The 16,878-nt window shown below is 44.1% G+C and overlaps 1 protein-coding gene across 4 annotated transcripts in view; it reads left to right on the top strand.

Moving 5' to 3' along the window:
- The first annotated feature begins 3,630 nt into the window (after positions 1-3,630).
- FAT1 (FAT atypical cadherin 1) overlaps positions 3,631-16,878 on the top strand; it is a 111,266-nt gene continuing 98,018 nt past the window's right edge. For 2 of the 4 annotated variants that reach the window (XM_054823688.1, XM_054823689.1), the window contains exon 1: positions 12,419-15,707. In XM_054823688.1, coding sequence (XP_054679663.1) covers positions 12,440-15,707 — 3,268 coding nt within the window. In that variant the 5' untranslated portion in view covers positions 12,419-12,439. Of the gene's footprint in view, positions 4,108-5,950; positions 6,064-12,418; positions 15,708-16,878 lie in introns of those variants that run through there. The other 2 variants (XM_054823691.1, XM_054823690.1) reach the window with 2 other exon arrangements.

Genomic DNA, 16,878 nt, shown 5'->3' on the forward strand with positions numbered 1-16,878 from the left:
TTAGGTAGAAAAATGTCAGCACTCTCCTAAATGTGTATCTCATACAAATTGCCTCCTTTTCCCCTCTAAAAAAGGGGAAGGGAAGGGGGAAGTGGACAGTTGCGGTTCAACCCAAGTTTGCAGAGATTTGGCAAGAACAGCCAGAAAGGCTGAATTGTTTTTTATTCCCCAGGTCTGCATTTACAAGAGAGAAAACAAAATAGAGTGGTAAAGGAGTATACATCTTTGACTGCAGGCCAGGGAGAGGATGCTTACCAAGTTTTTGGGAGTTGTTTTGTTCTGCTTTCCAAAGGCTACAACTAATTGAGATGCTTGGGAGTTCTTCCTGAATTGCTGTCGTAAGACATTGGGGCCAGATGAGGAAAAGGAGAATGGCTGGGACAGAGCTTCTACTAATCAGCCTCCTTCTCTCTGTGTAAACACAATTTAGATAGGGTACAGGTTTTGTGCTAGCTTTTTGTACTGTAGAGAATTTTATTCTTACTCTAAAACCAGTGTCAGATCAGTTCATATTTAACTGACAGAGAACTTGCTTGAAACTGCGCCTGACCCCATTACTGAGAAGATGTATTTGCCCTCTGCCACAGAGGCTCAATGTTTATGGGGCCTTGATTGCCTCCGAGTCACAGGCTGCTATTGTGTCCAGAAGTGCTTTCTTTGAAGCTGCACTCGGTGTAGCAATTGCCACTGTTTCACCCTCATAGAGGCCAAGCCATAATTATCCTCGCCTTTGCCATCTCTGAGCCGGTGCAATTCAAAGTGACGATTTCGATCTTTAAAGCTTTATGCAGCTGAAGTCCCTACAATTTGAAATTAACTTCTCTTTTCCAAAATGGGAGCTGAGAGATCAGTCCAAAGTACTTGAAATACCATTCCCCATGTGCATACCTGGGGCTGGTAGCAGGAAAATTTCTCTGGAGGACACTTGACTTCAATATTTACTTCCGATCTATTGACTTAGTTGATCCATCAGCTCGTGTTTGTTAAATATACAGCAAACAAGAGTTGAGATCTATGAGGCTAGGTTTTGAGGTAGATTAGTGAGAAGAGTCTTAGTGGCATAATGCCCTACAGACAGATGATGATGATGATGATGATGATGATGATGATGATGATGATGATGATGATGATGATGATGATGATGTGGGAATATATTTGCTGATTGTCTTATTTTATGACGAGGGTTCTCTAACACAATTGTTTGCTGGCAGTCTGATACCACATTTCTTTTTTAGTTTTTGGGAAATAATTCCAAAGTTGAAGGATCCATGTTTCTCTGAAAATTGTTTAATCCAGAGAACTATTTTTGTATTGACAGCTGAGCTAAAACTTGTTTCAGCTTAGGTAGTTTCATAAGGACAAGGATTTATTAATAGATGACAGGGAGCACCAAACATATTTTGCTACAATGGTTATAAGATTGGAAGTTTTTCAGAGCAGAGTGTGGTGCCCTAGGCACTGAAGTGTGATTTCAAGTATTCTTTCCCATAGGTTAGCTAAATGTAACAGAATGTATTAATTTTCTTTAGGATAACATATCAAAAAGATACCCCCGGAAGATTAATCTTTAAATGTGACAGTCAACAATGATTATAACAGCTTTAGTGACACTATTTCCAAGAACAAAAATCAAAGGGCAGAGAAAACATGAAATAAAAATGGAATATTCAGTAACTATCAGAATGACTTTGTCAATACTATACATGATGTTAGAAACCTGTTGTAGGAGGTAAAACTATATATATCAAGAAGACTTATAAATACACTTGCTTGGACATCTTGGCTCCAACACTTTATCTGAAGTGCTAAGCACCATTACCCCCTGGAGTTGGAGAGTGATGGCATATCCCTTTATTCTTCACCCAAAGTGCTTATTGTCAGCATAGCATGTGCATAGCAGGAAATCCAAATCAGAAACCCCTGTATTTTGGTTATCTTTACCAGCTACTTTTAAGAGTTGCTCCTGTCCTACTCATAGGTTAGTGCAATTAACCACCACTGCACTTCTCCAGGCACTGAGAATTAAAGTTTACAAAAAAGGTCTAAACAATCTACTGCTCTGGCTTTTCATTACTGAACTCAGCAATCAACCACAATATGGCCATGAATCCAAAATTATGAAATATTTGCAACTGTACTGAGTAGAAGTGTGGTTCACATTTGTTTGTAGCCCTTAACTGTAATGCCTTTAAAGTGTTCCCCTTTTAGCTCTTTTCTGGAATGCTATTTTCAATGCAGTTTACTTTATGAAGATTACTTTGAAGTAGTTTTCACAGAAGGAAAGATCATTTGGCCCAGTGGCACTTGGATAAGGACTTAGTATAACTCCATTTAGGGTCTTCAAAAAGTAACTCTGAGATGCTAAGCAAATCAATCAGCTGTGTCTGTTGTGGAAATCTACAAGGCCAGAGATTTTTGACATTAAACTTTCCAGACAGGTTCATTCAAAGTGATCATTCCCAGGCTGAATTGGCTTGTATGCACTATTTGGAAATGTACTTACTATTTATATACTGCCGTTTGTATCTGCTCTTCCTAACACAGAATGTGCTGCACGGTCACTTGGCTGATAGATTTTAGTGGTGTTTGTTATAGGAAATAATGATCCAATGTCTTTAGAAGTCAATTTGACTTTTGGAGGAAGGCCACAACTTTAAGGTCCTTAGGGATAAATGGTGTCATAAAAGAATATTTTACCTTCCAAGAATCTCGGAGCACTTTACAATTTTTGTGTTACACTATCTCTCTCAGGTAAATAACTTTTAAAGCAGTTTCTGTAATTTTTCCCAAAATTTTGTAAACCCCACCATTCCGGATCTACTCAGGCCCCTGCTTTCAGCTGATCCCTGCCGCTTAGCAGTGCCACCTCTCCTGGACTTTGTCAAGGAGCAGTAATTGGTTGGGGCTTGCTTCGAATGAGGAAAATCACAGTATAAATACGCCTTGCTTATGATTTATTATTTTTGAGAAGGAGCTGGCATTTTGCTTTGCTGTGCCTTGAAAAATACAGCTCCTCTGAAGAAAATAAAAAGGGGAGGAAGGAAGAAAGAAGAAAAAGGAGAAGAGGAAGAAGAAAAAGAAAAATAAAAAAGGAAAAAAGAAAAAGAAAAAGAAAAAAGAAAAAAGGGAAAAAAGGGGAAAAGGAAAAAAGGAAGAGGAGAGGAGAACTATTCTTAGCGTGGCTGGGGGAGAGTGGGAGATCGCCGTGCTCAGCCCACTTGGAGTCACCCGGTTATTTTGGCGGCTGTGCCCCGCCGAGGAGGAGCCGTGCGGCGCTGCCGCGGGGCGCCCGCAGTCGTGCTGCGCTGCGGCGGCGGAGCCACAGGGCCCCTACCCGGCGGCGGCGGCGGCGAGTCGCCGCGGAAAGGGTTCGGGGGCGGCGGGGGGGTTGCGGGGCGCCTCGTCTCGCCTCACCTGCGGGCGGGCGGCTGCGGCCCAGGTGCGCGGCAGCGGCCCCGCGCGGAGCCGTGGGGCGCGGAGCGGTGCGCGCTGCTACCGCCGCGCTCGCTGCAGCGGTGAGAGGGAGGGGGGGTGGTGCTGCCGGGAGCAGGGTCCGAGGGGGACGGACGGAGTGCGAAAGAAGACAGAGGGAGAGAGAGGGAGGGAGGGAAGGAGGGAGGGAGGGAGGCGGGGGAAAGAGGGAGGGAGGGAATCAGCGATCCGACGCAGCTCCCCACTCTCACTCCGCTGCTGCAACTCCTCAACTCTGCTCGTTCTTTGCCTGGACATGTCTTAAAAAGTTGGATCTGTCCCTCCATTTCGTCTTTTTTCTTTTTTTTTTTTTTTTCTTTTTTTTTTTTTCTTTTTTCCCTCCCTCCCCTCCCCGTCTATTTTTCCTTCCCACCGTCGTTCAAGTTTAAAGCAGCGGATGGGTCGGAGCCGACATGCCGCGCTGTGGGGATGGGGACGGGCGCCGCGCTTGCTGCGCACCGGGGCCGCGCTGAGCACCGGGGCCGCGGCGGAGTTCACGCTCTAGAGGTGTGTGGGCACCGGGGCATCGCTCGCTTCTTCTCAAAAGGACAAAAAATAAAAGGGGGGAGGAAGCGTGCGGAGATGAACTGAGCTGGAGCGGACTTTGGGAGAAAAGCGCCGAGTCCAGCTGGTCTGGTGAGTTCTTTGTTTAATGAGTTTACTAATCAGCAGGGTGCTTAGAGAGATGATTCCCAATGCGAGTTTCGGTCCTCTAGTTTGCTGCGTTATTGAAAATACTCAGGTTTTCTCTTCAACCCGTAGTTTATAACTGTGTAGTATATGTATGTTTCTGTATATATCAGTATCTGTATCTATATGCACACCGACTTTATCCAAAGCTATGCGCACCTGGGGCTGAGGGCACCCCCCGCTATACCGCCACCTTCACGGAGAGAGCGGCACGCACGCTTCCCGACCCAGCCCCCTCTCGGCCGGAGCCGGAGCCGGGCTCGGCGCCTCAGGCTACCGGCTCGGCTCAGCTCTGCTCCGCTCGGCCGAGCCCGGCCGGGCTGGCTGCCGGCTCCGTGCCCGGCCGCCCGTGCGCTGTGGCGCGGCGCCCCCTGGCCGGCCGCCGCGGAACTGCGTCCCCGCCGCCGGTACCCGGGCCGGGGGGCTGCCGGGGCAGCCCCGGGAGCGGGGGGAGCGGGCGCCGCGTGGGCGCTGTGCGGCGGAGCCTCCCGGCTGCGGGGCTGGTGAACCGGGAAGCCGGCGCTTTCTGAAGGGGTCGGTTTCCTCTGATCTGCAGCCCCGAGCGCGCGAGGCGCTGGTTACGGAAGGGCCCCCTGCGCAGCTGGCTTTATTTATTTATGTGGCTAATAAAAGACGTGGCGGGGCTAATGCGCGGTAAATGCGTCCCCGCCGGCTTCTCCCGCCCGCGGCCAGGCTTCGCCGTGAGCCCGCCGGGTCGGGATTCCCCAGGCAAACGTTTGATCGTTATTAAGCGTGATCACTTATTAATGAGCGGGGAATCCTCCGAGGACTATTTCGGAGTATTAATCTTTAACGTGGGGCTGGCTGACAGACATCCCTTCAGCATGATGCCTGCGGGGCGCTCCCCCGCCTGCGGTAGCTCGTACCCCCTCCCCGGGCCGGGGGTTCGCCTCCGCGCTCCCCGACCCTGCACACGCTTTCCCCTGCCGCTGCTTTTCCCGGCGCCGGGGCACGGCGCTACTCCTTAAAACGGTGGCGGGGAGCCGCGATACCCGTCAGTCGGTTTTGGCCTCTGCTGGGAGACGTCCCTCCGCACGGCCGTTCAGCGGCGGCTCGCCCAGCCCAGGCCAGCTCAGCTCAGGGCCCGAGGGCGGGAGGCGTGAGGCCAAGCCCGGGAGCGGCAGCCCGGTCGCCCGCGCCCCCTCCCACTCGCCGCACGGGGAAAGAGGGAGCGGCCGCCGAGGCGCTGCGGTCGCCGCAGGGCGGGACTCGCTGACACCGGCACGAGTGGAGACCGCGGGGCTTGTCCCGGGTACCCGCTGCTCCTCGGACGGCAGAACCCCGCCAGCGAGGACCGCCCGTTCCCGTGGGGTCTGGACGGTCTCCCCGGCCATCCCCGGCAGGGGATACAAGATACTCCCCGGCAGCAGCTTTCTGAAGTTTCTGAGTAGCCTCTCCGAGGGAGGACTTCGCCCCCCGCGAAGCCGCGTGCTTCCCCGGACCGGCGTCCCCGTCCCTGCCGCCCCGGCCGGACTGGAGCGGGATGAGCACGGCGGAGGTGAGGGGTCTCTCCACACAGGTCCCGCCGTGTCCCTGTGAGCGCCGGGCCACCGGGAGGGCCAGCTTGTGCTGTGGTTCGCCTTCCGTGTCTCCGCATTCCGTCTTTCCCCGGCGCTGGGCGGGGAGACGGGCCGGGGGTGCGGGGGCCGCCGCCGCCGCCGCTCCCGCGCCCGCGGAGCGCCGCAGAAACGAGTTCCGGAGGGGCGGCCGTCCAGCGCCGCGGAGGAATACGTTGGCGGGGGGCGCGCCGGCCCGGAGGGGGCGGAGGGGCACCGGCGAGGCGTGGACGGCCGGGGAAGAAAGGGGGAGCGGTGCGGCGGGCAGCATGTGGGGCTGGCCCCGGCCCGCGCCCCCGCCCTGCCGGCACTGAGCCACGGAGAGGTGAGCTGGAAGTGCGGCGCGGCGGGAGCCGGGCGAGTTGGGAGAAGTTTTGGCGGCGCGGGGAGGGGGCGGCCGGGCGGAGCGGGCGCCCCTCGGAAAGTTGCGGCTCTGAGGGGAGGCCGGGAGCGCGGCGAGGCCGCCCGGAGGCGCTGGGCGAGCGGCAGCCTCGTGGTGTGGGGGCCCGCGGGAAGTGGCCGCGGAGCGGCGCCGGCCCCCTCCCCCCTACCGCCCGCGGCGCCGGGCCGGGGTGGCCGCCGGGCGTCGCGGGCCTTGGCGCCCCGCTGCCCCCCTCGCTGCGGCCGGCGGCGGCCGGCGGGGCTGGAGCCGCGGCCGCGGTCCCCTGAGAGCCGTCAGGAGCTTAGCCGGCAGGTTACTCCTAAGTTGCGTCGAGGAAAAGGGGCGGCGGTGATCCTTTCCCCTGGAGGCAAGGTGTCTTCGGATGCGTCTGACGGGCCGTTGCAAACTTAATTCCCCGGTAAGCCGGCAGGGGCGAATCGCGGCGAGTAAGTGCGTGCCTTGGGGTGACTTTCTTCCTTTGTCTGCACTTCAGCACCGCGTCCCTCCGTGCGTTCCTCGCCGCATTCCTCCGAAAGATACCGGGCAGCGCCCGCAGCGCGGCGTTTAGCAGCGGCTCTCTCGGAGATCCCGGCTGAACGCGTCAGCCGGCTACTGCTGCTTTTTTTTTTTTTTTCCTTGCTCTTTACGGCAGTTGAAACAAAACAAAGCTTTAGCTTTGTTTGAAAGGTGCGGTTTTTTTATTTCTTGGTGTCAGTTAAGTGACGGTGTGTCTTACCGCTGGTAATGTCCCCCCGTTGTAAACTTTTTTTTGGAAACGCATTAATAAATTTAAAAAATGCTGCCTTCCTACAGCAGGTTTTCCTGCGGCTTAAACTACTTGCGTGCAAGTTGTTCCTAGGCAGTTGCATGGGAAGTATTACCTGTACTCTTTCACTACCTCTGCTGTCTTTCTGCAAAATAAAAGAATGCTGTGTCATAGATATGTATTTCCTATTTACCTGTCTAGCCATGTGGAAATACTCAGCTATTTAGTGAGTAAAATACCTTTCTTTAACGCTGAAAACTATTTCATTTTAAAGTTTTTGTTTTGTTCTCGGTGAAATCCTGTAATTTCACGTTTAGGAGACTGGAAGGCGAGCTTTAGTAGTTGTCCCTGTAGTAGGATAATCTCCTGGGTTTTATAACTTAGCATGCAAAAGAACTTTATATGGCTAAGTTATCACTGCAAGTAAGCAAATGTAAGATCCCTTTATACCTCCAAAGATTTACACAGTTTAATTTTTTTTAAAGTTTAAAACACACTTAAAGCTGAGTAAAACTATTTTTGTCATCACAAACTCTAAGGTGCCATGTTAAATTTTGATCAAACTCTTTAATTCACAGAGATTGGAGGTCTGCTTTTCCTTGCACAACTGGTGAGTTCAGAATTAGACACACTAGCAAATAACTGCCATACAGGTAAATAGGCAAAATTCTTTGTGTGAAACTTTGTTTCACTCCAGATTCAGAGTCTATCTGTGCTGTTTGAATACAGCTGCTACATTTTCCTTTTAACAGCAAAGATCTTGAAAGCATAAATCAGAGTATCTCATGAGATTAACTCATAATGTGGAGAATACAGGCATAAAACTTACTGGAGTTTAGTCACAAGTTAAAACTGTTACGTTAATCTCTGTGACAATGTACATTTTCCGAATAACTTACCAGCTTTACTGAAGTAATGTTACCATACTTTTTCATTGTGTGTTTAATTTTCTGGATACCAAACCAGCCGAATACCCTACCCCCCCACCAGAAAAGCAAAAGACACTGTTAAGTTAAGCATGAAAACTTAAGCACTGAAACTTAAGCACGTTGAAACAGCTAAACCTGACTTTTTTTTTCTCCTCCAATCAGACTACATAAATAATTACTTTCAAACAATTGAAAGAGTAGATGTAAGTACAGTTAATACAGCCCACAAAGCCGCACAATCTCTCATAGACTCCTACAACAGGAACCCTCTCATGACAGTATAGTTACTGCAGTAATAACTTTTCACAGGGCATTTTGTGTCAAATGGCATTAGTTGCCTATGCTGATCAAAACAGACCTTTAAATAGGTGATGTTTTGACTTACAGAGACGTTTTAGTGTTAATAACATTACAAATCAAGGAAGCTGGTGCACGTGTGGAGGGGAAACCCCCACTGCATTTGTTAAAAGTTAGTGAAAGAAAGATTTCAGTGGACAAGCCTTGTAGAAACGGCAGTAAAGAATCTCTTTGAATCCTCAAAATGCTCTCTGATGTTCCCCTAGAGCAGTGTAGCAGGCCATGCTCACAATCTCCTTCTGCTAATGTAAACAATGTAGCTTGGTCTTACAGGAGGTCCCTTCTGGACTTAGCTGGCACATCTTGCGTGTAGAAAAGGGATAGCAATGGGACTAAGACGCATCGTGACTTGGGCTGTGCGACCTCGTTTAGGTCGTTTTTCTACCTGCGACTTTGATTGCTGGGGAAGTAAATCTCTCAATGTACGTTCCCAGTGACACATTATGTAGAAGATAAGATTGTTTTGTTGGGCTTTTTTCTTTTTTCTTTTTTTTTGTTGGCTTGCTTGGCATTGAGATTGCCATTTACTAAATTATGTATTTTATGCTTAAAAACTTCAAATCTCAGACTATAAACTCTGAATTCTAGATACTGTAAACATACTACTAAGAGAAACAGTTTTTTATATGACTACTGTCTTATCCAAATTGCCTTCATTTGTAAGTGATAAATTTCAGGCTGCTAGCCCCAAAACTTTGCCTTTTGTTATACCTTTAATGTGAAGATAGTTTTACTACTTACAAAACTAAGCACTGTTAACATAATTTGTATATAGGGAAAAAATACTAACACTTCAAAAATACTAACTTTGAAATATGAACTATCTTATGTATCCCAACACAGAATATGCATATAAATAAAAATGATCTGGATATGCACATAAACAAAAATTATCCACACAATAACTTCCAAATAGGAAATCAAAGTTTGTTTGAAAGTAGCTTTTCAGAATAAATACAGTGTGTACTTCTTATAAACTTAAGACTATGATGTTTTGTTAAGCAAACAGTTGCCTTATGTGTTGAAAATGGATGCAGAAAATCCTAAACTGGTCATATTCCAAAGATAATAAAAAATTTGGGAGTTCAAAGTGTAGCCTTTGGCTAAAATGTTTCTGAAATTCAGTCATTCTGGCTCACTGTATTGAGCTATTTGAGTTTATATCTGACACGTTATCACTTTATCTTAACACTTTCATACTTTCCATTAGTAGTTAACTGTCTTTACAACTGGCATTGTTTAATACTTTAGATATTTATCAAGATTATTATGTTGATTTTTGGATAATCCTGGATCACCATTTTTTAGTTTTACAGTAGCTCTGTAAATTATGACAAGATGGAAAAAGTGTCATGTTACAGAAGCGACTAACTTGTTTTTGTCTAGCATGGTTAACTGTTCAGTTGAGAGATACTCTTAAGCTCTCGATTGTGACTCAGCAAACCTTAGAAGTTGCTGCTGAGGAATGGATTCTCTTACTGGTGGTTGCATCATCATGTGTAATAGGCTGCCTGTTGCCAGTTCTGAGCGGACTCCACTTGAATTTATTACGGAAAAGCAACAAAAAGTGCTTAAGGTATTATGGCACGGAAAAATATTTACAGTAATAGTAAAACCTACACGTGTTCAACTTTGAATTTTAATGAGGAATTTGGATATCTTAATGCACTCTAATGCATTATAGCGTGGTGCACATTGTGTCTAACATGCCTGAGATGTGAGGAGCAAATGATAAAAGGTGGACAGGTACAATGTTTTACATAATAAATACACCACTTCAGACAGCTTGTTGCCAAACATAAGTATAGGCAGTGAGTTATGGGATGCCGTAGCATCAGAGGTGGAGCTGGGTTTTGGATTTCAACATAAATTAAAAAAAAAAAAATAATAGTAGTGTAACTGAGGGAGAAAAGAGGGAAAGATCTGATCAGATCAGCATAAGATCTGATTATTAAGTAGCTTTTGATAATAGACAGCTTCCAAAATTCCAGCAGGATGGAGTAAAAAAACTTGTTTCTGTTGATTACTTAAAAACGATGTAATAATTTCTTAACATGTCTTTTAGGACAGTCTAATGGCATCTTAAATTGCTTGGAGTTTTGGAAGTATTGATATCGGTTATTTATTGCAGGGTTTTAGTTGTTTTTTGAGATTTCATGTGTTTGGATTATTTGTTTATTTTATGAAAATGTTTGTTTACTTGGCAGTATGTTAGGGGGATGAAGCCCTGGAGACCCAAGTGTCTGTTTATTCCCAGGACAAATCATGGCCTGGTAATAAGAGTAGATAGGGGAGGAATAATACTGTTAACCCATTGAAATGGTGTCTGTTCCAACCTCACACTCGTTTGCCCTTCCAATCTTTCCTCTAGTGTTAAGACCTTGTAAGTAGTGGTTCCAGCTAGTGACCTACTTTTAAAAACTCATACACTTTTTATTGTTTGCTCATTCACTTTTTATTGTTTGCTATGGTTATAGCTTTAATCATGTAACTTATGGGATACAGATGCACTTTTTTTTTCTCGCCAAAAGGATACTAGCTAAGTTTTCATTACTGCTCTCCAATATTTCCTATAGTTTGTGTGGATCTGAGTCTTAAATTCTTCTCTTATCAAAATTATTCACTTACTAATGGCTGTGACTGAATTAGATTCTTCTGAGATTTTGTAGTGAACTGTTGACACAAGCAGATTAATTTGCTCTAATGCTTTCTAGTTGGCAGAGGCAGTCCATGGAATGTCAGTCGATGTAATCTTTCTTGTATCTCTACCTGAGCAGGTAGGAGTTAGGGGAGAGAGAAATAACTGTAAGAGAAAACATGAGTGGAGGAAGGAGACAACATAATGTGATACCTTTTGAGCTGAGATGAACAGAACTACTGTGGGGATAGGCACTGAGGAGAGACTGACCACCAAAGATAGGGTGGGGACAAACTAGGGGTAAAATGTGGGAGAAAAGGTCAAGAAGAGTGAAAGAAGCGTATAGGTAGAAATTGGTATCATTAGGAATTAGTATGAGCTGTGTAACAGATTGGCTAGGGAAGAAGATACTAAAGGAGAGGTAAGGGAAAAATATTTGGGATAAATAGGGAAGGTGAAAGAAAAGAATGTGTACTACATAATCACATCAAAGCTAGATTGCTTTCTGTTTGCTGGAAAGAAGTTTTCCCCAAAAAATTTTGTTGCATGCTTGGGCTTGTTGAGGAAGCATGCTGAAGCTTTGATTTGTTATCCTGTGAACTTTGGGGATAAACCCAGATGAAGAAGGTAGCCCCAAAGGTCTTGTTCCTGAGGTTCCTACCTTTCTTCCTATTGCAGTCTTGCTGGGATTTAGGCGTTGGAAATGATACACTGACTTTTTCAAAAGGGAAAGCCAGTGAGGATGTCTCACCTGTGTCCATCTTGCTGTTCCAGGCTCTTTCCCTGTCATCTTTGGAGTGCATTTGAGAAACATGTCTTAATAGTTCCTGCAATTATTTTGATGGATTCCTGTTCTCATAGCTCTCGATACTAATTTGTTTTAGATCTGTTCTGAGAGGGGAATAAAGGAGTATGTCTCATTCTTTATTGGTTTTACAACTTAGTGTTGCTTGATTAAAATGATTTTATGATATGCACTGCTATCCACTACTCTTATAAGGGTACTTAGAGCTGGAGAGAATACAATACAGACAGAATTATTATCTCTATATTTTTTTTATAATTCTTGGAACAGGTGCTCATAGGATGCTTTGAAGAATTCATGGTAATTTCAAGCCAATTCTTGCAGTTTACTTCCATGTCATTGGCCATTTTGCAGTCTAAGTGAAATGAGGGAGAAGAATTTTCTATCGGAAGACAATGTCACATATGAAGTAGAAGACTGGACTGAATGTTCACTACTCCATATTAGTTCAGATCTACTTTGCTCACAGCAGACAGTGTGGGTGTATTTCTTCTAACATGTTGTTTCATGGAGTTGACTCATCTGAAGCTAACTGTTTGTCCTTGTGTCATGGTAGTAATTCTTAGACTTTTTGGTCTTGTGCATTCTTGACATTTTTAGGAGTTTTACTTTATCTGCTTTTCTGTTACTGTAAATCATGTTGAAACTTCCTGCAAAAAAGGATATAAACTGGATGTGTAACTTAAAGGTTTTTTTGGGTTGGTTTTTTTTTTTTTCAAGCATGAATTCTAAACTAAACATCAATGTTGTTTGAATAATACTTGAACAGTCATAAGTCTTAATACATCTCTCTCCTGTTTCAGGGTTTCTTTGTAATTGCTGCCATGGGAAGATACTTGACTATGCTGTTGCTGCTGATGCTGCTGGTGCAGCACTTTGGAAACTGTGAAGGAAATCAAAGGCCACATCACACTCCACCAATGCAATTTACACAAGCACAGTATAATGCCACTGTGTATGAGAATTCTGCAGCCAAGACTTATGTTGGGCATCCAGTGAAAATGGGCATTTACATTACAAATCCATTATGGGACCTAAGATACAAAATTATTTCTGGTGACAATGAGAACTTGTTCAAAGCTGAAGAATATGTTCTTGGAAACTTTTGCTTTTTGAGAGTACGGACCAAGGGAGGAAACACAGCTATCCTTAACAGAGAGGTAAAAGACCATTATATGCTGACTGTTAAAGCAGTTGAAAAAAATACAAATTCTGAAACACGCACGAAGGTCAGGATACAGGTACTGGATACAAATGACTTGCGGCCTTTGTTTTCTCCAACGTCTTACAGTGTTTCTTTGCCTGAAAACACAGCAATAAGGACCAGCATCGCAAGAGTCAGTGCAACAGATGCAGATATAGGAACAAATGGAGAGTTCTACTATAGCTTTAAAGAAAGAACAGATGTGTTTGCTATACATCCAACTAGCGGAGTGGTAGTTCTAACTGGTAGACTTGACTACTCGGACACTAAGCGTTATGAGATGGAAATTCTTGCAGTGGACCGTGGGCTGAAGCTGTATGGTAGCAGTGGCATAAGCAGTATGGCAAAACTAACTGTTCATGTAGAGCAAGCAAATGAATATGCCCCTGTTATTACAGCTGTAACATTGACTCCATCAGAATCAGACAAAGATCCAACTTATGCGATTGTAACTGTAGAAGACAATGATCAGGGTTCAAATGGGGAAATAGCATCATTAAATATTGTTGCGGGTGATCCGCTTCAACAGTTCAAAACAGTGAGATCTGTTCCAGGAGGTAAAGAATACAGAATAAAAGCCATTGGTCACATCGATTGGGAGAGCCACCCTTTTGGATACAACCTTACCCTTCAAGCTAAAGATAAAGGAAATCCCCCCCAGTTTTCTTCTGTAAAAGTTGTTCATGTGACATCACCACAATTTAAGTCTGGTCCTGTCAGATTTGAAAAAGAGATATATAGAGCTGAAATAAGTGAATTTGCCCCTCCAAACACACCTGTGATAATGGTGAAAGCTCTGCCTAGTTACCCACATTTAAAATATGTATTTAAAAATACACCTGGCAAAGTAAAATTCAATTTAAACACTCACACTGGTCTTATTACCACTTTAGAACCCATAAAAGCACAATACGCATCCCATTTTGAACTTGAAGTTGTGACAAGTGACAGAAGAGCTTCTGCAAAAGTATTAATTAAGGTACTAGGCATGAACAGCAATCCTCCTGAATTTACTCAGACATCCTATAAAGTCTCTTTCGATGAGAATGTGCCAATAGGTACGAGTGTCATGAGAGTAAGTGCAAAAGACCCTGATGAAGGGGAGAATGGTTATGTGACCTATAGCATTGCAAACCTAAATCCTTTGCCGTTTGTGATTAACCATTTCAGTGGGGTTATTAGTACCTCAGAAGACTTAGATTATGAATTGATGCCAAGGGTTTACAATTTAAGGATTCGAGCTTCTGATTGGGGTATACCGTATCGTCGAGAAGTTGAAGTTCCTGTTACTATTATTTTAAATAACCTGAATGACAATATACCTCTATTTGAGAAAATAAATTGTGAGGGAACGATCCCCAGGGATCTTGGTGTTGGAGAACAAATAACAACTGTATCTGCTATTGATGCTGATGAACTCCAGTTAGTGAGATACCAAATTGAATCTGGAAATGAACTAGATTTATTTAGCCTAAATCCAAATTCTGGAGTACTTTCACTCAAACAGTCACTATTAGATGGCCTGGGTGCTAAAATGTCTTTTCACAGTTTGAAAATTACGGCTACAGATGGAGAAAACTTTGCAAAACCATTGTATATCAACATAACTGTAGCTACTAGTCGCAAACCGGTCAACTTGCAATGTGAAGAAACTGGTGTAGCCAAAATGCTTGCAGAGAAGCTCTTACAAGCAAATAAATTGCACAGCCGTGGAGAAGTTGAGGATGTTTTCTTTGACACTCACTCTGTGAATCTGCACGCACCTCAATTTAGAAGTACTCTCCCCAGTAGCATTGAGGTAAGAGAAGACCAACCTGTGGGCTCCAGCATAATACTTTTGGATGCTACTGATCTTGATACTGGCTTCAATGGAAAGCTAGTGTATGTTATTTCTGGAGGTAATGAAGGTAGTAGTTTCATTGTTGATATGGAAAGAGGAGTGCTGAAAATTTTATCTCCCCTTGACCGAGAAGTAAAGGATAAATATACTCTAAATATTACTGTCTATGATCTTGGAGTACCACAGAAGTCTGCCTGGCATCTTTTAGATATAAAAATTTTGGACGCTAATGACAACCCACCAGAGTTCCTGCAAGACAGCTATTTTGTTGAAGTGAGTGAAAACAAAGAGCCAAATAGTGAAATAATACAGATTGAAGCTACTGATAAAGATTTGGGGGCAAATGGAGAAGTGAAATATTCTCTTCTAACTGATACAGACAAGTTTACTATTAATGCTGTGACAGGAGTTGTGAAAGTTGTAGGGGTTCTGGATCGTGAAGAACAGCACGTCTATTTCTTGAAAATAGAGGCTAGGGACCAACCTACTGAAGAACCTCAATTATTTTCAACAGTTATTTTGAAAGTGTCTGTAGAAGATGTTAATGACAATCCTCCAAAGTTTATTCCTTCAAATTATCATGTGAAAATTCGAGAAGATCTTCCAGAGGGAACTATTATTACATGGCTAGAAGCCTATGATCCTGATTTAGGCCAGTCAAGTCAAGTACGATACAGTCTTCTGGACAGTGGAGAGGGCACCTTTGATGTTGACAAACTAAGTGGAGCACTACGTATTGTACAAAGACTGGATTATGAAAAGAAACAACTTTATAACTTGACTGTGCGGGCCAAGGACAAAGGAAAACCCATTTCATTGTCCTCTACCTGTTATGTTGAGGTTGAGATAGTTGATGTGAACGAAAACTTGCACCCTCCACGGTTCTCTGTGTTTGCAGATAAAGGCTTTATAAAAGAAGATGCCCCTGTTGGCTCCTCAGTAATGACAGTATCTGCTTATGATGAAGACGCAGGACGAGATGGGGAGATTAGATATTCCATCAGAGATGGATCTGGTATAGGAGTTTTTCGAATAGATGAAGAAAAAGGTAAGGTGACTTTCTGTTATTTTTATATTATAAATAAAATCATATGCGAGCAAAGAGATAAGAGAAGCAGCATTGTCACAGTTGGCATAGATGTTAGGACAAAAAGATGTTGCCAATAACGTGTATAGTTCTGTCTAATGCTTCAGTGAAATTCTGTGTATACATTTGATAAGTAATTTTCCTCAGTTGTCCTCATTTCTATCCAGCCTACCTAAAGCCATTCTTAGATCTTAAAATTTATGCCACCTGGCAAAAATAACAATAGTATTGATGTAAAATGAAGGTCTGCCTCACGTGAACACTGTTGTCTTGTGGATAGTGGGACTGTGAAGCTAAGGCAGCGAACTGCTTTCTGCAGGGATTTTCATGCTTTTTAATCTTAAGTGACATCTTTCTTGCTTCATTTACTGGAGGTATACGCGCGTGTGATATTGCCATACATGCTGGTTTTGATAGTTATCTTTCAGAGTTATAGGTGCTCATCTATAAGTTAGTAAGCAGTACCTTTCTTCATGGGAAGGCTTCTGTCAAAGAAAGGACAAATGCAGCCTTTAAAAAAACTCATATAAATGAAAGAGACTGAACTGTTGACTTATTAATAACTGTGAGAATTATTCCAGTGTCATGTGTTCAGAGGAAACATAATTATGGTTTCGATAAAATTCTAGTGCTGACTTCTAACACTTTGTTTGGACATCTGTGTAGCTACCCATTCATTTGTGTCTCTGATAAGGATAGAACATTCATATTAAGCTGCTATTTAAGTGCCTTAAAATAAATTGAGGAGGAATCTTTTGCAAAATTCAGCTATGGCTAAATTATGACATATGTGATTGATTTCTTAAAGAAAAGAACTTGTAACTGAGAATAAAAACATGGCAATCATATCTGATTCATCCAGTAGCCATTCTGCATGTTCTGTATGCTTCCCACAATTGTGAATGTGGGTAATATGGACTCACAAAGTCACTTTACTCTTCAAGGTTTAGGTGAACAAGCTGTTACTGCCAGTATGTTTTCTTCTATAGAAAATCAGTTATTAAATTATGTAGTTAGTGGCTAAAGAACCAACTCCAGAGCTTGAAATGTAACACTGCATCTCTCAGCTTTGCTTTTAACAAAGCACATAGTTAAGATTGTGTAAAAAAGGAGAATTGAGTACTTTCCAAGA

The sequence above is a fragment of the Grus americana genome, chromosome 4 (assembly GCF_028858705.1).
Source record: "Grus americana isolate bGruAme1 chromosome 4, bGruAme1.mat, whole genome shotgun sequence".
Classification (NCBI taxonomy): Eukaryota; Metazoa; Chordata; class Aves; order Gruiformes; family Gruidae; genus Grus; species Grus americana.